This window comes from Podarcis cretensis (assembly GCF_951804945.1).
Source record: "Podarcis cretensis genome assembly, chromosome: 5".
Classification (NCBI taxonomy): Eukaryota; Metazoa; Chordata; class Lepidosauria; order Squamata; family Lacertidae; genus Podarcis; species Podarcis cretensis.
Genome location: NC_137174.1, coordinates 29,384,069 through 29,409,021, shown reverse-complemented (window position 1 = coordinate 29,409,021; position 24,953 = coordinate 29,384,069). Strand labels below are relative to the sequence as shown.

Below are 24,953 nucleotides of genomic sequence, written 5' to 3'. Positions count from 1 at the left end.
TGTTTATGTGCGAACATCAGTCTAAACCCCATGAATGGCCAAGCAGGCCCACCATGTAGGCCTCACTATCAGAACATCTCCCCTTGCCCATACAGGTCCATACCCTCCAAGATTTCTCCATTCCATAATGATAATTTTACTGTTTATACCCCACACATCTTATTGGTTTGCCCCGGTCACTATGGGCAACTTCCAACATATATACAAACATAATAAAACATTAAACATTAAAAAGCCTTCCCTATACAGGATTGCCTTCAGGCAGCTCAGGAGTCAAGTAACTCCATACCCTCCAACATTTTGACAATGGAAATAGGGATGTCCTAAGGAAAAGTGGGACATTATGGGATCAAATCAGAAACTGGGATGGCTTCTCTAAATCAGGGACATTCCTGGAAAATAGGGACACTTTGAGGATTTGTCTCACTGCCTAGATGTGCTTGTTGGTTGTGTGAGCCCAATTTTCCATCCTTGCAGTTTGGCTCCTTAGGTCCTACCATAACTTCTCCATCTTTGTCTGAGTTGAATTCAGTTTTGGACCTGCCATCAGGCCATTTAGACCTTGCCTGTGTCCTGCTCAGCCCTCCTTTGGCATAATAATAATAATAATAATAATAATAATAATAATAATAATAGAGTCATACCTCGGGTTAAATATGCTTCGGGATGATTATTTTCGGGTTGCGCTCCGCAGCGACCCAGAGGTAATGGAGCTGTTACTTCTGGGTTTCGCCGCTCGCATATGCGCAAAATGACGTCACGAGCTTGTGCGGAAGTGGCAAATTACGACCCGCAGACGCATGGACGCAGGTTGCGTTCGCTTCAGGATGCGAACAGGGCTCTGGAACAGATCCCATTTGCATCCAGAGTACCACTGTAATAATAATTTATACCCCAGCCACTCTGCTCTGGGCGGCTTTCAGCAAAATATTAAAATACAGTAATTCATCAAATATTAAAAGCTTCCCTAAACAGGGGTGCCTTCAGATGTCTTCTAAAAGTCAGATAGTTGTTTATATCTTTGACATCTGATGGGAGGGCGTCCCACATGCCCAACTTCTGGCAGCATTGGACATGTTATTACGTACCTGCTAGATTGCAATGGTGGAGTTAGGCCCCTAAGTTCTTGCCCTCAAATTCTGGTTTTTGTTGGTAGTCCCTGCATTTGGCTATAGGGTCTGCCTTTGGCTTTGAGAACCTAGCCCTTCTGCAACACATCATTGTGGATCCCGATTCTGGTTTACATACCTCTAAGAGCTGGCCATTGAGCTCTGTGAGTCTCTGCCTCCAGGATGCCTTCTCTGTGGGATGATTTGTACCCCACCCGTCTGGCTGGGTTTCCCCAGCCATTCTGATAGCACCCCTTCCCCCATAGGTTCAGAAATTATTGTGCCTGGCAGGCTGTGGCAGTTAAGGGAAGGGGCTGAACTCAGTGGCAGGGCATAGAAATGAACTCGCAGGTAGAAAGGAATGAGTCCCGCTGCTTATATGCTCACAAGTCTTGAGGGATGCATTCTTCACACTCAGGAATTAACTTCACCTGCTTACATTTCTATGATTGGCCTATGCTGTAACAGATCTTCCCATTGTTATATAACCTTTCCACCAATATCCTGTCTCTTGACTCCTCTTTCATGATGTGTGGACAATGAGTTGGTCAGTGATCGTGGCCATTTAACAGTCATCCCAGCCTCTGTTAAAAACTAGGAGCTGAGCAGTTTTCTCCCCACAGGAGTCCCATTGCACTGATTTTCTGAAAGACTTGGTGTTAAATCTCTCAGCACCACACCACATTAGATGTGTATATTCACATTTATCAATCAGGTTTGGTACTCCAATGTTCAGGAAAGGTATAATAATAATAATAATAATAATAATAATAATAATAAAATAAATAAAAATAATACACCTTTCCTCACAGCACTGTGGTCTTGAAAAACCAGCCCCTCCCTGAAACAGTTCTTTACCCTGGGAGGGAAGCTTGGTTCTGGTGTCAACAGCAGTTTCTCTTCTGGGGTAAATAATACTTCAGGGAGGTTATTTCCATTGGAGCTATGACAGGGCTAACTTTCTCCCCATGCCTTGCAGCCTTGATTCTTATTAGACTTCCTTGTGGCTCCAAAAAATACATGTTAAATCTGTTATTATATTTTAAATATCATGTAGATTGGCCCTTGGTCCTTAAAAAAGTGTTAAGCAATCTTTCGCTTTTCTCCCGTTCTGCTCCTCCCCTGGAAAATCATTTAGACCAAAACTTTAATGTGTGAAGGGAATGACCAGGGTTCCACCTGCACTGGCAAACCCTCCAATTTCCCCCTTTTTCCAGGGACAGTCCTGGATTTACAGAAGCTGTCCTAGCTTCTTATTTGACCCCAGAATGTCCCACATTCCCTTAGGATGTCCCTATGTTGGAGGATATTTCTCAAGAGTTACCTGCTATGGGCTATGTGGCATTCCTTGTATCAAAAAGCAGCTGCTGTCCACCATTGTCTCACTAGAAGTTTGACCGTCTTTCAGCTGGAGACCTTTCGGTATTAATCAAGATGTAATGCATCAGTAAGGTAATGTAGTGTTAATTAATGCTCACTTGTAGATGATTATCATTACATATGTAATATCAAAATTAGTGGCACTTGGAAATATTCATCATCATGAATACATTAGACCTTTGAGATAAAAGGACTTAGTTATAATGAAGTCAATGTTGCAGGTCATTTCCCACTACTCAGTAGAATCTATGTTGTAGTTAACCATCTAAAGAAACACCTTAAAAAGTAATTTATGTGCAAAATTGAGGTTAGTAGACTGGTAAGGTCTGTGTCATGTGGAATTTTCACAGGTGCATTTGCTGCACCTTCAGTTTATTTGAGAATTCTCAGTGTTCCAGTGGAAAACACTGAAATACACTAATTCCTTTGATATTCATTAAAATAACATTAATCTTGATGAACTCTGCTGGTGTTAATGTTGATTTATTCTGAAACCTTCTAATTAAAATAAATCAGATTCTATAATTAGCTAGAGGGGAAAATAGGCACTGACCTAGTTACTCTATGCTACACTATATAGTGAGTTTAAACTTGGATATATTTTGTGGGATGAATTTAATAACAAGAAATGGTTTTAAGGATTGATCTGTAGAGGATAGGAGATTTTGTGCACCTCTTTGGCTGGAAGTACTAAAAAAAATCATTTCAACAATATACTTAGAAGGATGCAGCAGTGTTTTGTAGCAAATACATTTGTTTTACAGCAAATAAACTATTTTCCTAATGATTTGAGCCTAATGATTTGGATTGACTTAAGAAATTAGTAAATGCATTGGCTCTAGAGACACTGGAGTTTGTGATTGCTGCAACATACACACTGTAATTCCCAGGGGCTGAGAAATGTATATCCAGTTTTCATATTTCTCATGCTCCAGAGGGGGCCCTCAGGAGCTAGGGTCTCAGTCTCAGGAGGCATAAGCCTTTTACCAAAATATTCATCAACAATGACAGGGTTGCAAGTGCAGTGCATTCCAGAGAAACCAAGATCAAGCGTGGAGAATCGGTCTAGGTCCAAAATGTGATCCAGAAGCAGGGTCAGGCAACAGTCCAAGGTCAACATCACAGGGAGTTCAGGCAAGGTGCAGCACAACAAGGAAGGGAAACAAGAAGGATCAAGGAGCCAGAGACTTGTGTTCTTTTCAGCAAATAGAAGGCTCAAGAAGGAGGCCTTATGTGCTCTGGTTCCCTAGATCATACCCTAACTGTAGCTGCTAGTAGTGAAGGAGTTTCAGGAATTTCTTTCTGGGCCAGTAGATGTTGTTGCTCTTTGGCCCAGACTTGGACTTTTTGACATCAGCGTTCTTGAGAAGGTTGGGGAGGGATGTTCTCCACCTCCTCTGACAGTTCCAAGGGTTCTTTAGTGGGTCTCAATTTGAAGGGCCTCTCAAGAGGATCCCCAGCATTGGTTCCAGGGGACCCTGCCCACCCCTCAGTGTTCTTGACATGTGAGGTAGTCTCATACTAGGTCAGGGTTAGGCATTTTATTAAAATATTTACATACTCCTCTTCATAATTTACAATAGCCATACATAAAAGCATACAATAAAAACCTATTAAATGTGAAAATCAGAAACCAACTATTATGTACAGATGTTTTCTTAATTGTCTGCTTAAGCCTGGTGGAAGAGAAAAGTTTTCAGCAGCCATTTAAAGGTTGAAACAAGGTGCCTGCTGAATCTGTATTGGCAGAGTATTCCACAGGACTGGAATATGAATTTTTTGCCGGAAATGAGCATATAATATGAAGCATCATGTCTGTGCTGGTTGAAGGAATGGTTGTTATTGAAGAATTCGGAAGTATACGATAATATTTTTGGTTGGCATGCCTATTTGTGGTATGAAAAGGCAAAAGTACATAAAGGTTTCACAAACCATATAATTAGGAAAATTTTGTGTAGATTATGGGATAAATATAAAAACTTATTGGAGACCAAAATACCACTTTGGCTTTAACCTTTAGAAATAGTGGTGAAAAATAAAAATATGATGGAGAGTTGGGCAACTTATAGAAATTTGCTAAGAGAGGAGGGTGGAGAATTTAAATTAAAAGAGTTTAAGGATTTATCTGGGTTGTTAACAACATGGTTACAATATGGCCTAGGACCCTCGTATCTACGGGACCGCCTCTCCTGGTATACCCCACGGAGGACCTTACGGTCTGCAAATAATAACATCTTGGAGATCACGGGCCTCAGGGAGATTAAGCTGGCCTTGACCTTTTTGGCCTTGGCCCCGGCCTGGTGGAACACTTGTTTAAGAGAAAATTATATAAAAATGCTATATAGATGGTACCTAACACCTAGTAGTTTGGCAAAAATGTATAAATCAAATTTGAAGGAGTGTTGGAAATGTAAAGAGAAAGAAGAAACCTTTTTTTTATGTGGTCTTGTAATAAGGTTAAAGCTTACTGGGAAATGATATATAATGAATTGAAAAAAGATGTTTAAGATAACATTTGTTTAAAAAACAACCCCAGAAGCTTTTCTCTTGGGAATTATGGGATCAGAACTACCTAAACAGTATAGAAATTTATTTATGTACGGAACTACAGCTGCAAGAATGTTGTCTGCCCAAAAATGGAAGGAAGAAGAAGTCCTGATGAGAGAAGAATGGCTACTGAAATTAATGGAGTATGCAGAAATGGCAAAACTTACCAGAAGAATAGGAACTCAAGATAAAAAGTTATTTAGAAAGGAATGGAAATGGTTTATTTGTACAAGCAACGTGTAAACAGATTAAGACAGTGGCAGGATTACTATAAAAACCTGCAGTTTAAAAAAGGCATATGAGATACATATGGCAATAGATGAATAAAAAATAAATTAAGATAATTTGGAATATGCAGGAAAGGATGAAAATAAATGTAAAGAACCACAGAAAGAGGGAGAAGGGAGTCAAAGTTTGAAATGTTAAAATTATATTTGAATAAACAAACAAGGCCCAATGGCAGCCTCACATAGAGTACACTGCAGTAATCCAGAGTCAAGATTACATGAATCACAGTGGTTAGGCTATCCTTGTCCAGGAATGGCCATAACTGGCAAACCAGACAAAGCTGCTAAAAGGCACTTGTAGCCAAGGATGCTTGGGCTTGGAGTGACAAAGTACCCCCAAACTGTGCACTTGCTTCTTCAGAGGGAGTGCAACCCCATTCAGAACAGGTTCAGTGACTATTTTCATAGGGCTCAGCTCAATGTTCTTAATTGAATATTTTCATTGTGCCTCAAAGTTTGCTTTCTTCATACCTGTTCTTCTCAGCAGCTGCTTGCTATAAAAACTGTATCATGATTGTCATTTTCATTTCCTTCCTGTTCTCTAATTGGCAGGGAGTGGGATGCTATCACATCTCAGATCGTATACCACCTGCTGTCCCAGCCACCCATTCAAACTGAAGGCAATCAGATTTGTCCTCTGAATTGGCTTTGTGACAATTTTACATCACAAGGCAGATTTTCACTAAGGACAGGAAACATTCCTCTCCATCTCAGTTGGTATTGGGAAAAGAGGACACTGTAGCTATGGATAGCTACAGTGCTCCATTAGTGGGCTTTCACCAGCAGCAAGGTTGGATAGGTGAACGCTCTTCTTCTGTTCACAGGGCCCTCTCAAGGATACCAAAATAAGTGCTCATTATTTAACTGAAAATAGATCTGCAAAGGGGGTATGTGTGGTGTGTTTTAGGTCAGTGCTAGTTGGAACAAAAGTAGGAACAAAAACAACCGTATACATTTACCTTCATTGTTAGAAGGCAACTACTGTTCTTTCACTGCACTGTCTGCCCTCTTTTCCATACTGCAGATACCTAGAAAAATCCATGAACGTAACCATTGTCTGCATGAGTCATTAACTGTAGGGGATTGGTGGATGGATCCTGTTAGATATTTGCTGCAAAAAGATCTCTGAGATGCTAAAAAGAATTATCCACAACTGAACCCTTTCAGGAAAAAAACAGGTATTGCCTCTCTGTGACATGGTTTAAGATTAATAGAGAGACCTCTAGATGGCTAGTGTTAGAACATCTTAGTGCCAGTAAAAAATAGTCCAAAAAGTAAGCTTTTCCATGGTCACAGTCCAACACTGAGTTTAGCATGTTTCAGTTCATCAATTTTATTGATTTTAAGTACTTTAACTGTGGACTGAATGTATGTTCTGCAAGTATTCCTACAGATGTTTGCACCCTACAGATGCAGAAAATATTTATTTGGAGCTGCAAATTCTCAATTGCAAATTCTGCCACCATGATTCTGTTCCCAACATGTGACAGTGCCGGATTTAGGGTGGTTCTTCTGCACAGGGAGCCAAGCCAAAAGGCTGCAAAATTGCAAAGATCCATTGGGCGTACCAAATTTTGGCCTTCCACAAGGTGCCATATTATGAAAGATTACCAAAGTCCGCTCTGCATGTATGAACTTTAATAACAAATATCCCTTTTTAGCACTACTCTCTGCTACCTGATTCCCAGTGAAATAGAATATTCTCACTGTGGTCTTTTTCAAATGACTTGAGTGGAGTGGAAATCTGATTGAGCAAAACGCAGATGAAATATGGTATATACTAAAAGAAGCTTTTTCAGAGTTAGAAAAGGAGAAGCATGGAAAGTTAACTAGACATGCCCATTGATTAATGAAGAAATGAGTGTGTTGCAGATACTGTAGTTCCTTGTTGAATAAATGTGTTCACTTACTACTTTTGATTGAAGCCCAGTAAAAACATTTCATTATTAAGACTGACTATTTCAAATAATCCCATACTTTCATGCATAGATGTAAAACATTTGTGGGAGCTCAGGAAGACCTTTATTCCAGAGTTCTTAATACTTTAGTCCTGGGTTCTTAAAGAGATGAAACCAGTAGGGTCTCTGTTCACAATCTCTTTCCTTCACCTATTGGGGCCTATCTATGTGATATATTAAATGCATGTTTACTTTTAAAAAGAAGAATTAAAGCATTAAAAGCATTAAAGCATTAAAAGCATTAAAAGTCCTTGTTTTTTTAAATCCCTTTTCTCTTATGTGTGCATGTTTCTTTTCTCTCTCTCCCCCCCCCCCCGCCCATAATAATAATAATATAAACTCTTCAGGGAAGGGGGACGCAGGTGGCGCTGTGGGTTAAAGCCTCAGCACCTAGGACTTGCCGATCGAAAGGTCGGCGGTTCGAATCCCTGCGGCGGGGTGCGCTCCCGCTGCTCGGTCCCAGCGCCTGCCAACCTAGCAGTTCGAAAGCACCTCCGGGTGCAAATAGATAAATAGGGACCGCTTACCAGCGGGAAGGTAAACGGCGTTTCCGTGTGCGGCTCTGGCTCGCCAGATGCAGCTTTGTCACGCTAGCCACGTGACCCGGAAGTGTCTCCGGACAGCGCTGGCCCCTGGCCTCTTGAGTGAGATGGGCGCACAACCCCAGAGTCTGTTAAGACTGGCCCGTACGGGCAGGGGTACCTTTACCTTTACCTTCAGGGAAGAAGTGTTCTTCCCAAGTGTCAAGCCATTCATTAATGATTGCTGATGCATTCAATTGTAGATTTTCTTGAGGCCAAGGATTTGTCTTTCTAATGACTGCTTATGCAACCTCTTACAGCCACTATTGTTGGTACACGAAGTAGTGAAAAGAAGGGGTGCATGATTTCTGCTTCAACTTTTGTGCCTCTTGTGTTTTGTGGTGATGATGGAAGACTTTTAGTGTTTTTCCTATGCTGAGAAAAGAGAGTTGCAGCATTGCATCTCATCAAAAAGAAGATGCCCACGTCCCATTTCCCCATGTTATTTTTTAAATGTTAAAAAGTGGAAACATGAAATGCAAAAAAATCACTTATGTTTTACACCTTCTTTACATGCTTTTAATATGCAAGGCCTCTTTTATTTGAACAAATTACTTATTTAGAAGTGTTTTTCCTTCAGCAACTTACTTGTTTACCTTTTCGTGCATTCTGAACAAGTGTTGCACATTCTCTTGATGGCTGTTGTGAGCACCTCAGCACACAGCACCACTCGCTGTAGCATCACCTCTCAGTCTTCATTGTATTCAAGATCACTGTGACATCTTAACACCTTCATCGCTTAGAGATGCAGAGGACCCGATGGCACTTTGTGAGCCTCCACAATTCTCATTCTAGTGAGTGTGAAGATTTGCTAAGAAGAACATGAAATAAGCAGTTTATACAACATATAGCTTGCATGCAAGGACATTGCTAGCTTGGGTGGTAGTACAGCATCACGACCCAGTTGTCCAAGACTCAGTTAATGTTAACAGCAAAGGAAAATGTGTTATTTCATTATTTCCTCTCTCTTGCACAGCAGTAGCTGAAGAAAAAAACACATTAAATGAAAATAATATCCCCCCCCCCCATAAAGTGCCTTTCTTTCTAAGGAAGAACCCAGTTGCCCTGTAGCCCAGTGTTGTAGTGAACTTGAATTCAACTCCTAACCATGTAATTAGTGGCAGGGACATATGAACCAGAATATTTAAAAGATTTGCACCAGTGTCTCCTGTGAAATACATTTAAAGAATCCCCCCCCCCACACACAGTTCTAGTGCATTTTCATAATTGATGCTGGTTTTATTATTGCCTTATTTATTTATTGTAAGCTGCCTTGAATGTGTTTTATACAGAAAGGTGGAATATAAATTAATAAACCAAATAAACTACGGTAAGCTAAAACCAAGTATTCCAGCTTCTACTGCATTTATCCCAGCTATTGTAGCTCTTGTTACACAAGGATACAGTCAAACACTGAGTAGATTTTACCTGTCTTTACTTAGAAAAACATTAGCATATCCTTCAAGTTTATGTGACCAGACCACTGTTAATATCTAGAAAAGCTGGCTTTGAGGTTTGCTAAGGCTCCCAGAATCTTTCAGGAGTTAAGGCTGAGCTCTGGAACCCAAAGTCTCCTGCATAATACAGAAGCTGGGAATGCTTACTCTGTACCTATAGAGGAAATAGTCTGTTGGCATGCTCAGGCTGCCTTCTACCCCAGCCTGGGTGGAATCTAGACACAAATAAAAAATGTAGTGAAAATGCTTTTTTTAAAAAAAAGTTTTGAAAAAATATATATTGAATTTGCCATAGCTCACCATCGTCATCTAGTGTCACATTTGTACAATGCACTTTACAACACACTTAAAACTTTTATTTGCAGCTGTATAGCTGAGTCCCTGCATATTTTGGAAATATGGTTGGTGTTCTTCTGCGCCTTCTGTGTGATCTTGTGATTCAGTGTGAGAACTCTGGAGAACTGTTGTTTGTCATTGTAGAGCTGTAGGTAAAACTAAGCTAGATATAGACCAGTGTTCTGACACAGGATAATACAGCTTTCTGTGTGCATCTTTTAAAACTAAGGACATAGGGCTGGATTCAGCTATGTAGGCACAGTAGCAGGAAACAGCACAGTGGGTCTCACCAGTGCAATGTGACTTCCCCCCTCTCTTCCTGCTCCATGCTCTCTCATAAGCTCTGGGGAAGCAGAGAGAGGAAATAATTCCATCAGGCAAGCTGAAATGCTTGTGGTGACTGAACCATTGGAAGACAACAACATTGAATTCTTCCTTTAATTGTCTATTAGAGAGCTACACACCCTGATGGCTGGGACAAATGGATTTATTCCTTGTCTTCTAGTAATTATTTAATATCTGAAGAAGTGTGCACACACACAAAAGCTTATACTGGAAGAAGCTTAGTTGGTCTATAAGGTGCTACTGGACAATTTTTTATTTTTTTTATCCCCCCCCCCGGCTGCGTCAGACCATGTACACTGGGATCCAGAGCACAAACACATCTGCATGTATCCTGGGTTTCCCCATGCTTTCTCTGCTATTTTTGGAAGAAGGAACCTGAAAGGATCCATTGTGCAGATCGCCCTTCTAATCTTGGCTCATTGCTTATGAACTATCAACAGTGATCACATTAGAATGAACAGCATGCAGGTGGGTGTAGTATCTACAGCTATCAGTCATCCTTTCAGAAGAGAAGAGGCTGGTGGTTGTTAACGTTTTCATTAATTTAACAGCTACTGAAAATTTCCATTAATAAACTGAGTTCCCAATTATTTGATTATTGCACATTGTATGATAAAATGAAAGTGGCACCCTAGTAATAACACAACTAGTTATTTGAAGGTAATTACCGGGCTACAAATATGAAATGTGTCCAGCATTATGAAAGCCAGCTGAAGCATCTGCATAGCTTAATCCCAGCAAGCAAATGACACCCACCCACCAGCATTATATTGTGGCCTGTCAGGTGCTTGATTGTCCATTGTCTCCCAAGTCAGACGGATGCCAACAGCAAGAGGAGCAGCAAAAATTCTGTATTCAGTACCATATTTTTCGCTCTATAAGATGCACTTTTCCCCTCCTAAAAAGTAAGGGGAAATGTGTGTGTGTCTTATGGAGCGAATGCAGGCTGCACAGCTATCCCAGAAGCCAGAACAGCGAGAGGGATCGTTGCGCAGCACTCCCTCTCGCTGTTCTAGCTTCTGGCTTAGCCGCGCGCAGCCTCTTCAGAGCAGCAGGGAGCCTTCATCCTGCTGCCCTGAAGAGGCTGCGCAGTTATCCCAGAAGCCAGAACAGCGAGAGGGATCGCTGCGCTCCCTCTCGCTGTTCTAGCTTCTGGCTTAGCCGCACTCTGTCCCTTCCCCCACCTCCCGCAAAAGCCAGCAAGAGCCGTGCTCCCTTTAAAGAGCGTGTGGCTCTTGCTGGCTTTTGCGGGAGGTGGGGGAAGGGACAGAGCACGCGGCTCCTGCCTCTTCACTCAAGAGGCTTTGCATTGCTTTTGCTGAAGCCAGAAGAGCAAGAGGGATCGGTGTGCACCGATCCCTCTTGCTCTTCTGGCTTCCGGGATAGCCACGCAAAGCCTCTAGAGCGCAGTGGGAGCGCTCCTGCCTCTTCTCTCTAGAGGCTTTGCGTTGCTTTCTTGTTTCTTGTTTTTCTCCTCTGAAAACTAGGTCTGTCATGGTTGGGTGCATCTTATAGAGCAAAAAATACGGGTATATGCTTATTCTGCTTCCATGGTACAAACAGGTAATAATTCTTTCTTCAAGAAAGAGAGAGTTTTTCATTTAGCTAACAGGAAATAGAAGGCTTCTTCGTGGTAAGAGAAAATGGGCACTCCAATTTCTGCCTCGTGGGATGCGGGTGGCGCTGTGGTCTAAACCTGATCAGGGCTTGCTGATCATAAGGTTGGCGGTTCAAATCCCCATGATGGGGTGAGCTCCTGTTGCTCAGTTCCTGCTCCTGCCAACCTAGCAGTTCGAAAGCACGTCAAAGTGCAAGTAGATAAATAGGTACCGCTCCGGTGGGAAGGTAAATGGTGTTTCCGTGCGCTGCTCTGGTTCGCCAGAAGCGGCTTAGTCATGCTGGCCACATGACCTAGAAGCTGTCTGTGGACAAACACCACACATAGAGCGAGATGAGCGCGCAACCCCAGAGTTGTCCGTGACTGGACCTAACGGTCAGGGGTACCTTTACCTTTACCTTTATTTCCTCCTCAATAAGGCTGGATGAGTACCTCACATAATTGCTCTACAAATCAACCCCTTTCATGTCCTCATATGGTTTGGTGCTCTTGAGAGGCAAGAGGCTTTCCAAAGGCCACCTAAGCTCTTTTTAGATGTTATAGTAGAGCCAAGTTAACATATTGCAGGTGGGGAGCACCAGTAAAGAGGCAAATTCCTCTCCAAACCAATGCTCACACTTTGGAACATCTGTGGAAAGCATTATGTCTATGCATAGGGATCTCTACATGTTTTAATCATCACATCTAGGTATGTGGAGGAGCTTTCTATTACAGTTCTGCCTCTTCCCCCATCATATTGTGCACCCATTCAGCCCTAACAAACATCTGAGGAGTGTAAGTGTGAAGCCATATGAAGGCTGACTTTATAAGTTGTTTGAGGTTCAGCATGGTAGCTACCAATAATATTGAACATGGAGGCCTTTCCTTATGTGAAGTGCATAGATACACATAGGTGCAGCAGTTTTAACCATGCCAGCATACCCCCTCATAGTCATAGAAAGGCATCCACACAGTTCTGTTTTTAGTAGCTAGTGACCGTGCTGCCTTAGTAACATATGAAGTGGTCTTCATGCGCCAACAGTGAGGAAAGAACATAATATTATATTGGTTTGTTACTGAAGTTGTATTTTTTGTTACCAGACTCATAGTTTGGGAACACTGAGATTTCCTCTAAACTTCCATCACAATCAGATAAATTAATGCCATACTTAAACTACATACTTAAAGTAGTCAAGGTCTGCAAATGTTTTTTCTCATGCAGTACATGTGAATACCGTTTTCCCCCACCTCTTTTTACCACCCACTGCAAGTAGCTAAATCCATTTTCAAACCTCATGGCTCTGGCCCAGATTATTAAATGAAGATCAGAAATCCAAGAATCATTATGCCAATATAATAAAGAAACCAGAAACTGAAAAGCTTATGAAAGTTAGGATGAATTTTAAAAATGACAAATAAAATATTTTGAATAGCAAATAATTTATGCAAAATATGTTACAAAATCTAGGATGCTAAATAAATAATACAGTGTACTCTTTTTTGACATTTTGTATTCCCATATTTCTTTTTAACAATATTCCGAAGGTAATTTTTTCCCAATAATAGTTGCTTTATACAAATGGTGGATTTCATAGTTTTTAATTTTCTTTCATGAAGTTACTGTAAAATATTTGGGAGAAGTATTGAGAAAAATAGATTTGTGGTTAAATAATTTCTCTTTATTTATATATAAAAAGAAGATATTTGTTACTACTGTATGAAACGTTTTGCCCTAACCTTTTGGAAAACCCAGGTAATCCTGAATACTTATCCCTAGTCAGAACCCCAGAGGATGAATCTTTTAACTTATGTAACCTTCCATATTTTTAAAGTAATTGTACTGTAACCTCTGGGACGCAGGTGGCGCTGTGGGTTAAAGCCTCAGCGCCTAGGGCTTGCCGATCGAAAGGTCGGCGGTTCGAATCCCTGCGGCGGGGTGCGCTCCCGCTGCTCGGTCCCAGCGCCTGCCAACCTAGCAGTTCGAAAGCACCTCCGGGTGCAAGTAGATAAATAGGGACCGCTTACCAGCGGGAAGGTAAACGGCTTTTCTGTGTGTGGCTCTGGCTCTGGCTCTGGCTCTGGCCAGAGCAGCGATGTCACGCTGGCCACGTGACCCGGAAGTGTCTCCGGACAGCGCTGGCCCCTGGCCTCTTGAGTGAGATGGGCGCACAACCCCAGAGTCTGTCAAGACTGGCCCGTACGGGCAGGGGTACCTTTACCTTTACCTTTACTGTAACCTCTGCTGCTATAGGCCAGTATTGTTAGCATTATTGAAGCTAAAATATGAAGATTTCCTTCTCAAAAACCAATAATTGGGTGGCAATCAGTAGACGTTCTGTATGAACAGCTAGAATTCATGACCAATTTATTTAGATTTTAGACATCTTAAATATTTAAATATTATTTAGAGGTCTTTCTCTATAATTGGTTCTGTGATACAATAAAACATTTCTTACTTTTTGGTCAATATCTTTCCTTATTAAGTTACCTGTCAATATAGAGGAGAGGGAGATAATCTCATTATGGTTTGGGGGGCTTTCTTTTTGTCTGACTTATTTTTGTCACCTTTAACTGAATATGGAGGTAAAGTAGCTGTAACCTGTAGGCAATCATGAGCACAGATCCAAACTAGGGGCTGGTTCCTGCATTAGCTTAAAGGAGGACCAAACTGCAAGAAGGTTGGATGGTGGGTGCATAAATGCCTCTTATTACACTGGTTAGGCAATGAGATAATGTGGGTTCTGCGTGTAAAGGGCACATCCATATGTAGTTCCAATTCATATAGTCTTTCCCACTTGGCCACAGCTCTGTGTGTGTGTGTGTGAGAGAGAGAGAGAGAGTGAGAGAGAGAGAGAGAGAGAGATGATGTCAATCAAATCTAAAAGCAAATGAGCCTGTGCATGGAACATTCAGGTTATATGCATGTTGCAGAATACATACAAAGGTGCAAATATGCATGTGGGAAGGGTAGGAGGTTAAGTACTGTGTGAAACTGCCCTTAGTATCCATTTCTGTGGCTGTGCCAAATAAGGATCTGTGCCCATGATAACTGTTTGGTGGATTAATTTACTACCTCTTCATTCAGTCAGAGATAACCCCTAAAAAGGGCAACATGACTGAACCCTATCCCCAAAAGGATATGTGTGACTTGTCTCTACATTTTATTCTCCATCTGTAATTTGTTATGTCCAAATGGCATTTCCAAAAGCCAACATTCAGGCCTCTTTAGACAACTTTTTACATGCATTGTACTATGCATCCCAAAACTTATTTTTAATTGTAAAACCAGGGAATTGGCTTATTGGCTAATTTTCAGGATGAAACAGCCGTAAAAGCATACTGCTGGTGCTTGTACTGATTGAATACGTGAAGAATTAAAATACATCTAATTGTCATGGCTACCTGGTTGCTTTATCTGAATTACTTAGAAACTAACTAAAACTGCATCCAGGTCAGCCATTAACTGAATGTAACTTTGTTGCTGTGGTTACTTCCTTTGTCATCAATGCTCTTATACTCTGTGGTGTGTTTTTCTGTTTTTTGATGCAGTACTACATGAAGGAATAGGACAATGAGTCATTCATTCACAGATGCATTGATAAAATATCCCTCTTTATCATTACATTTCATTGCTTTACAAACCAGGCTGCAATACAAGGCAACAGTTAATTCTGAGAACTGTTTTTAAAAAACTTTGATTCTTTTTTAATAGGAAGAAAAAAACATTGTCTCTGTAATCTTGTACAATCCACCCCTCCATTTGGTTAATGGATTATTTCTGGAACAAATAGATAGAATTTCCTGCACAGTCAGTGTGATAACAGTTGTGCAGATTTTGCACAGCACAGAATTTCAGAGTGAAGTTTTCTTTCTGGGCACAAAAGCAGTAACAAAACAGTTTCTACAAAACTGAGAAACTCTGAATATAACACAAGATAAAACTTTTGTTAATTTAAAATTTTAGAAACTGAAATTTGCAAAGTAAAATGTAATTAAATCATGGTCCTGTACATACCAGTACATCTCAGTATATTGAAACTTTACAATATGAAAAAATACATTAGATCTGTACAGTTTTGTTTTTTTACAGGTAGGTAGGATGAGTTTTGAAAAAAGATTTATTTTAAGGATTGTACTCTGTTTTTAAAGTCAAAAAATACTGCACAACTTAGCTAATTATAAATTGTAGACATCAAACAATCTGTATCTGAATGTGTAAATTTCAACAGAACAGGAATTTTGGAATCCATTACTGAAGAAATCTTCATTTCATCCTTCATGTGAAAAAAAAATGGTGGCAACCCTTGGCTGTATTTCAGGCCACTGAATGTATCACTGATTTCGTGCTACCGTTGTGATTGTGCTCAGATCCAAATCAGTCTCTAAGTGTGTTTCCATTGTTTCTTCCTGTGCATTAGATTCATAGGGCTTATGAGCAAGAAGTTCATGGTGTACACCACAGTAACTTATTGTAGGCTGGTCATACGCAAGAAATGTTGACACGTTCATAGATAAAGGTATCTAGAGGTGGAAATAAATATGAAAAGTAGTTAGTAAAGAGGCAGTTGAGCACTAAACTAGATGTAATATTGGAAGACCATGATTGCATTTTCTGCTTTATTTTTCCAGCTTCATTAGCAGCTACAGAAGGGAGGTGGAGGAGATTTGAATAGAATTGTGATGCTGGGGAGAAGGTTTATTTTTTTCTGTTTCCCCTCCACATTCTATACTATCTATTAAATATCTGTTTTTCAGATAAAAGAACTCTTAACTAGGAAAAAAATCAAGCTGTCTCTCTCCCTCCCATCTATTTTTAATTTCATTATAGATTTGATACTCCATTGTAGACTACTTGGTCTCTAAATCTATTCTCCCACAAATATTATCCCACAATGGTAAAATGTGGACATTTCTTTCATAAATGTAGTCATCTCCCACAAAGATTAATGGTAGTTTAGCCAGACTTAATTTATTTCAGCTAATGGTATTTCATCATCATTAATCTGTAATAGATTGTTTGAATACATCAATTACACAAATGTTTCACCAATCCATGAACCACTTAATACAGTTTTCAAATTAATACATTTTTACCATTGTTACAGCCAGAAATACGTTTTTCTTTTATTCCTATATATTATTTTATTCCATTTTCCCCAAAATATTTTTTTCCCTGGACTGTTTTCATAATAGTAATCATCTCCTCCACTCCAATTGCTGTTTGCCTGATGGGACAAATAATTTTTCATTAGGAAAATTATATAGGGGATAGGGTTAACTTCACTTTCCAAATACCATGGTCCTCATTGCATCACACACTCCTTGCGTGGTGGCTGCTATTAATCTTTATTAGAAAATAACAACAGCAGGAGGAGGATCACAGCTCTCCTGTCATTTCTCATTTCATAGTTACCATTCTATTTAATAAAGACTTCTAGAGTCCATGCGCCACTCATAGTGGCTTATAGCAATTAAAAAACTTTATATATATTATATTAGCATGGTTGTTTGTGAAAAGGAGTAAGTGAAAGTGATGATGAATACCTATAGAGTGCTACAGTGTAAGAATGCCTATAATGAGGAAGCTTGGCCTTAAACAAATACACAATGCATAATGTGTCTTTTAGCTACCCTGTCAAAAAGCTCAGCTAAGAGGCAAGTCTTTATTTTTTTATTAGTTGTCATAACAATCATGTGAGATGTATCAGACTGTGAGGCCTTGAATTAGGAACTGTTAAAAAGCATAGAATCGTAACTCTGGAATGCTAACAAATGCTGGTGGGGTATAGTAATGGCTATGCTACTTCAGCATTTGATAGAATAATTCCAGTGAAAATCTCATTTAACTCAGGAAGAGAGTGAATATGCTTAAGGTTATGCTGTGAGCTAGACGGTTATTGGCTCAAATCTTACCTCATCGCTAGAAGGCCTTGGGCAAGCCTCAGTTCTCTCAGCCTCAGCACTCCCTCTCCAGCAGCAATACAATTACTGACTTACCTCACATTTGGGGGGGGGGGCTTGTGAAAATAATGTATGTGAAGCAGTTTGAACACTAAAGAAAAGCTATATAAATGCTAAGTATCGCCAAGCCCAATGCCCAATCCAGGTATCTCCTCTCCCCCAACTCAGATCAGCATCTTTGAGCAGAGCATAAGAAGAAATCAGGTGAACTATTCCAAATGACTCAAGTTGCACACACCAGGGAAATCAGAAAGTAGAAAAACTCCAGAGTTACTCAGCTAATTTCATCCTAAGCAGTAAGCAAAACCCACCTACAGAGTCTTCTCAAAGAAAAAATTGCTGAAAAACAAGTCCAGCCATTCAACAAGCAAATAAAGAGTACGTCACTTAGCGAGGATAGAGAATGGTCTCCTTTGGCTATAAAGGAAGAGTCGGAGACCTCTAGCTGCTAATTAGTTGAGAAACTCTTGTCTCACTATCCACCCCCACATTATGAAATACTTTCATTTGACATATGATATATGTAAGCTTTTTGTGGCAGCAGATAATGACCTTTTATGAGACCAAGCTGTGTTGCTGAAATGGCAAGCAAAGGAACTGAGATATTTTTTTTTGGAAAACTAAAATATAAATCAGAGAATGCCAAAAAGTCGTGATACTTCATTATATGAGAACAAAGAAGCTCGCTGATTCTAAAAAGAGCTGAATAAATGTATGAAATGTGATTTTGGTTCTAATGGTAGAGATATGGGTGACCCATTAGGGTAAGGGAAGAAATTCCTAACAGCTTCACCTTCATAGATGTTGAAGGGACCAATATCTAGTGCCATTCTGTGATACCAAACTACCAACAGAAGGACTCATAAACCAGACTCAGGTGCTCCAACAAGCAGGAATCAGTCATAGAATAGTGACTGTGCCTACAACACAAATAGCTATCAATAAGAACATAAGAGCCCTGCAGGATTAGACAAGAGGGTCACCTAGTCCAGCATCATGTTCCCACACTGGCCAAGTAGATCCCTATGGAAACAATCAGGATATGAGAGCAATAGCTCCTTCATGCTTGGATGCACCAAGTGGTGGTATTCAGAGGATACTACCTCTGATACTAGAACTAATATATAGCCACTGTATCTAATAGCCAGTGATTAGACAAATTCAATGAGGAAAAGTATCACACACACCCCTTTAAAGCCGTCAATATATATTGTGGTAGCAAATTACATGGCTTAGGTATGTGCTATGTGAAGAAGCACTTCCTATTGTCTGTCCTGAATCTCCAATTCACCTTCATTGTGTGGCCCTGGGTTCTCCTATTATGAGAGAAGGAGAAAAACTCCCCCCATCCACTTTCTCAACATCATACAGATGATTCAAGAAAGTCAGTGAGCTATAGTCTTCAAGTGGCTCCCATACAAATAAAGTACCTCTGTCTTCAACAGCTCTTCTTAACATGAATCTTCATAATAAGCGTTGCATCATTTCCCAGTACATAGTGGGAAGGCATATCATACAGCAACCTTGCTAAATCTAAGGAAATCAAAGTCAACTCAGTGCCTGGATGGTGGGGGAACAGCTGGGAATCCCACACAGCAAGAGTGGAGATCATGTGGCCCTCCAGATGTTGTTGGATTCCAACCTCCACCAGCTCCAGACAGCACAGGATGACTGGAGATGTAGTCCAAAAGTGCCTGGAGGACCACAGGTTTCCCCTTTCTGACTTACAGGCTGTGGAAGACAAACAGAATATAAATGCAATAAGCAAAGAAACCTATGTAGTACAGTGGTACCTCGGGTTACAGACGCTTCAGGTTACATACGCTTCAGGTTACAGACTCCCCTAACCCAGAAATAGTACCTTGGGTTAAGAACTTTGCTTCAGGATAAGAACAGAAATCGTGCTCTGGCGGTGCGGCGGCAGCAGGAGGCCCCATTAGCTAAAGTGGTGCTTCAGGTTAAGAACAGTTTCAGGATAAGAATGGACCTCCAGAACGAATTAAGTTCTTAACTGAGGTACCACTGTATTTCCAGTCATAAAGTAATCAGATATTCCACCATTTCCATTTAAATGTTATAAATTTACATTCACAGACAGCTTTATCCTTTTGTTTTGTGGTATCAGCTGATATGCTGGGCATACTTGTGCACTGTTCAGACATCATCCACCTTGCAAAAGCATAGCCTTCAGGATTGAACTGACTGCATATTTTGCAAAAGTACAGCCGCGCCAATGTAGTGGTCTCACCGTGGTGCTTATCCTGGTGAGGGAGCTGATGAGACAGGAGTGGAACTCTAGACATGGATGGAATCTAGATGGATGGAAGAGGTTCTATACTTCTTTGCTGTAGTAATGCTGCTTTCCTTTTTTTTCACATTATACTACACAATTTTTGTGCCCCAAGGGAGGGTTAGGTTCTTCATTTGTGGGACAAGGTGGGTCAAGTAACAGTTTTCACGAGACTAATGCCTGCTGTAGGCAAGATGAGCTTAATGAAGGATTAAGTGTTTTGAAAGCTATTTTACTTGGTTTAATTATCACTGAATAGTCCTTCATTTGGGAGCACTAACTGAACATTCTAACTTCCGATATTCCCTGTAAAGCTCCAAAGTTTGGCTTATCTTAGTAAATGAGATCTCTTGGGGCACATGTTTTACTTCCTGTATTCCAAGGCCATTATGATAACATCCCTGCAGTACATACATTTCATTTCAGTATATGTTTCCTAATAGAAGACAATAGCTCATTTCATCACAGCATGTTGCAAATCAACATCAGCTGTGTTCTCAACTGTGTTGGTATGTGAGAATTTTATTAACATTACAGAAGCCATGGCTTCTCTCAGAGGGGAACATATTAAGCATTGTTTTGGACAAGATGAAGAAACTCAGGGATTGGGACTGTGGTGGCTGGAGCTCACTGGAAGCAGCAGTAAGAGGAGGCAGAACCAATGACAGGCAGAAACAACTAATTTTAGTTTTGTCCACATCCTTGCAGAGTTCTACAGGGGCAACATTGAGACTGAGGAAGATTAAGCTAACAGGCAGGGCTACTCCCTTGACTGGTTGTAAAAGAGAAGGCAGGCAGGTGAGAGCTGATGGAAGTTACTGGGATAGTGCTCCAGCCATCTAATGGACTAGCCTCCACTGTCTGTTTCCTGTTCACCCCACTCATTTGCACATTCAAAATGCGCTTCACGGCAAGGATTTTTCCAGCTTTGCTACCAGAGCCTTTAACAGTGATGTAGAGGCTCCGTCTGTGACCTCCAACATACATCACTGTGTTTTTATTAAGTTGGGAGCCAGCCAGAGTGGCTGGGGCAACCCAGTCAGATGGGCAGGGTATAAGTAATAAATAAAAATTATTGTTGTTATGCTGCAAGCATATGTTCTATCACTGAGGGCAATGACCTGTTTATTGAGTGTTAATTCTGATTTGTTTGCAGGGAGATTAGATGACTGCTATTTAGTGAGCATTCATTCTGATATGTTTGTAGGGGAGGTCAAAGCAAGTATCATCCCACACCTTCCAGTGCATTTTCATGCCCCTTTGCAAAATATGTGATCTTTTGGCGAAGTGGGTTTGTTGTGCAAGACCTCCCAATAATTATGCATCCTGAATTTGCAAGTATGTGATTGAATCTCACCTGGAAATAGAAATAGTCTGGAAGAATCCTGAGTTAGTGGTAGCCCAAATAACATTTTTCCTACTACTGGCTAGAACAAAATTATTGGATTTTTCTTCCTAGCAAGTTGTGTTAAGATGAACATCTTGAAGACTTTATTACCGTTGTTGTTTTTTAAAACCAATACATTCTGATTTATGTCATCATTTACCACTAAGATGCACATATGGATTGTGCTTTGTTTGTGTATATTAAGGAAACATTAATTTTGCAAAGTATGTTGTCCTAGAATTAAAATTGTCACACATTCAGTCCACATTATAGGATGCAGTGCAGGAGTTTGTTATTAGTCATATAAACTATGTTTGTAGGGTTTTTGTGATCTGTAATAAAGAAACCATCTGGAATGTAAAGGATCCTCATATTCTTGGCATTCAAAAATATAATTTGGAACTTTTGAAAAACATATGTCTATAGAACCGTCTGTTTCTGATGGAATACATATGAAATGTTAAGACCAGGCAGAGTGGTTAACTTATAGTGCCTAAAAAGTAGGCACATTGAGAAGTCTGTGTCGTCAGACTATAAGTTATAAATAAAGCAAGCTTTAAAATTGAATACTAAATCCCATTAGAGATATGTATATTCTTTTTCATTTTATCTTTTCTTCTCCTGTGCAATGAATCCAAAATGCTTATTGGGAGTAAAATTTCTATAGTGTACTGTGTATGAATAGCGATCCATATCTGTTTACTCATGAAAATTCATGAACCAGAATCCATGATTTCTGGTTATGAAAAACTTTGTTTTCTTGGATTAAGGGTTGAGGAGATGGAGGGGACTAAGTGCAGAGGTGAAGCATGGAGCCGAGTGTGGTGCTCGATTTAAATGCAACTGCAATTTTCATTCAAACATTTTTTTTGTAATTATGTGTTTTCATGTTTTAAACCACCCTGTGATCTGTAGATGAAGGGCAGTATATAAATTTATTATTTTTATTTTTTATTTAATCACTGTTCATTTATAAAAATAATTATGTGCTATCCTAAATAATAACACTATCATCCACTATGAAGCTAAGAATGACAGTGGCAGGAATGTAACAAATCATTTAAAACATGAGCCAATCAAAACACATGAAATTAGTATAGAATACAGTCTCAGTATCAGGATTCCTGTTTGGGACAAGTCCTTAAGCAAAAGGTCTCAATTAACAATTAAAGAAACTCCAAGAATTGTTATGTGTTCAAAGGTAACGCCTAATAAACTAAAGCAAAAGTAGAAGGGAAGCCCTTTTCAAGCAGAATGCTTTAGTTCTGTGCCGTCTGGTGTAAAGCTGTATTTATTATGAATAATTTCACTTCAAGAGATGAAGCAAACAGTAAAGTGAAGCAGTAAAGCAGTAAAGTGTTAACTGGAAACATCAGTAGGAGAAGTTGGTTGTTAAGGACTCTACATTCTGTAATAAACTAGGAATTTTCTACATAATTGGAAGTAGTATACCTCTGAATATCAGTTGCTGGGGAATATGAATGGGTAGAGTGTTGTTGTGCTCATGACCTGCTTGTGGGCTTCCCAAAGGCATCATTGAGAGAACAGGATGCTGGACTAGCTGGGACATTGGTCTGATCCTTTCCATATATAGTAGGAGAGAATGGGATGTTAACATAGTGACACATTTCTTTAACTCTGATATACATGAACAAGGTAATAATAATGATGCTTATGAAAATGGCATGGGATTATTACAGCCTGTCAGAGTGGAGCTGGGCTTCCCTGTGGTTATCTAGTTAATTCATAAGGGAGGTACAAGTTCCTCTCCTTTTCCTGCCAGATCATTTTTGTGTATATTATATAGCTGAAAGCAGATCTTCCCATCTCTTTCCAGTCAGCATAATGTGACATCTATGATGGTGTGTTGCTAAATGAAATGAATGTGCAAAGGATAGGGAAGGAAAACCGGAGGAAGTCTAACTAAGCAGCCTGTCTTCAAATTTGCTTTTAGAAGGAGACATATTTTGCTGTGACAGAGATAGGCAGAGCTTTTAAAGAACTGACTGAAAATGCAATCCAATGCATGTCTACTCTGAAGTAAAATCTATTAGGTTCAATGTAATTTACTCCAAGATATCTTTGTATAGGATTGCAGTCCAAAGCTGGTTTTTGTCTTTAGAAATCATCCACTGCTTGCTATTTATGTTAATATTGTCATTTTATTATTATGCCTTTATTATATTATTTGAGAACTCAGTGAGCAAGAAATGGTGGTATACATACTCATATTTGTCCCATGAATTACTGTTGGTTGCCTTTACCCTTCACAATGAAAGGATTTAACAGAACTGTAGATGTCCATCTTGTCGGTCTGTGTCAAAGTCCTTGATTTTTAATTTGTCACTTTGTGCTGTAGACGTGCAAAACATGTATGTATGTATGTATGTATGTATGTTCAATCTTTTTTGGTTTATAAACAATACATCCATTCACCTTGAAACACCGATACACAAAAGCATTTCCCCCCCTTTTGTATTGGTAGTGGTTTGGTTTATTTATTTATATTGTTATCTATTGCTACAGTTATATCCCACATTTCCTGCAAACAGCCCAGGTGGCATATCTGATTCTCTCCTCTCCCATTTATCCTCCCAACATCCCTGTGAGGTAGGTTAGGCTGAGAGCATACTCAGTCCCTTGCTAGTACTGTCATGCAGCAGGTGGAGTGACCTGCTTCATTTGGCAACCTGATTGAGGGTAGAGGGGAGTGGAATAACATGAAGGCAGGAACTGGTGTCTGAGAAGTAAAGCGAAATGTTTTAAAGGGTTGATTCTTCTTGGGCTCTGCTTCAAGAAGCACAGTTGGGGCCAGCACTAGGTAGAGGATCGTATCAGAATTGTTAATATGAATAACAGGAAGAATGAAAATGGGGTCTTCACAGAAAGTGATTGAGAGATTTAAAGAGCAGTGCAGGGTTGTTGGCCTTTCAGACAGTCCCAAACTGCACTATGAAGCAGCACCAACAGGTCTGAAGTTTGAAGTCCAATCATGCATACGTAACCTAAATGCATAGAGTTTGTACACAGGCAGACTTCATGCACAAAGCATACCCAACTCCATGCATTGATTGCGTATTGATTATATCCAGTTTTTAGAATGTTTGGTTAGTGATTCCCTGGTAAAGTGATTCCCTAGTAACAGACTTTATGGATCTTGAAAATAAAATGAGATATATATTTTATTATACAAACGTAATAAAATGATAGAATAAGTTATATATATATAACCTACTGAGAAGTTGGCGCTGATTGCTCCTGCCTCTCTTCATATTCCTAACCAACTTTTGTTTCATTTATATTTGCTTCTTCCTCCCCATCCCCTTCTGCTACAATTTTCCATCCCCTTGTTTTCAATGTGATTTTCTTGTTTGTTTGCCTTATTTTCATACAAAGTATTCTGTTAACACAAATTGCAAGTTAGCAATAGTTGTTCTCTGCCCCTCCTAACCCCTACTCTTCAATCTCTCTCACACTAATTCATATACTTAGGCTTTTGGGGACTACTGATGGGCGCTTATTATTGATCACGCTTATTTAGGGCAGTATCAATCAATGCTTTTAATATTGGAAGGTTCAGTAAAACATACAGTGTGAATTCCTCCAAGGCTAAACAGGAAAAGCAGTTTTTCCTTCAGACTTCCCAGGTGTGGGCTGTTCAGTCATAGCATGTACAGCTCCCTCCCCCAGGAGCCTTCACTAAGAATCTTCTGAAGAG

The 24,953-nt window shown here is 39.9% G+C and overlaps 2 protein-coding genes across 11 annotated transcripts in view; one reads left to right on the top strand and one right to left on the bottom strand.

Moving 5' to 3' along the window:
• CTNNA3 (catenin alpha 3) overlaps positions 1–24,953 on the top strand; it is a 566,819-nt gene that overhangs the window by 132,648 nt on the left and 409,218 nt on the right. Inside the window, exon 8 of one of the 10 annotated variants that reach the window (XM_079975613.1) lies at positions 8,123–8,182. The exons of the other annotated variants lie outside the window; for them this stretch is intronic. Coding sequence (XP_079831739.1) covers positions 8,123–8,167 — 45 coding nt within the window. The 3' untranslated portion in view covers positions 8,168–8,182. Of the gene's footprint in view, positions 1–8,122; positions 8,183–24,953 lie in introns of those variants that run through there. 10 annotated transcript variants of the gene reach the window in all.
• The window catches only part of LRRTM3 (leucine rich repeat transmembrane neuronal 3), a 101,361-nt gene continuing 89,482 nt past the window's right edge, over positions 13,075–24,953 (bottom strand). The window contains exons 3-4 of the mRNA XM_079975691.1: positions 13,835–16,118; positions 13,075–13,444 (exon numbers count right to left, since the gene is read on the bottom strand). Coding sequence (XP_079831817.1) covers positions 15,930–16,118 — 189 coding nt within the window. The 3' untranslated portion in view covers positions 13,075–13,444; positions 13,835–15,929. The remainder of the gene's footprint in view (positions 13,445–13,834; positions 16,119–24,953) is intronic.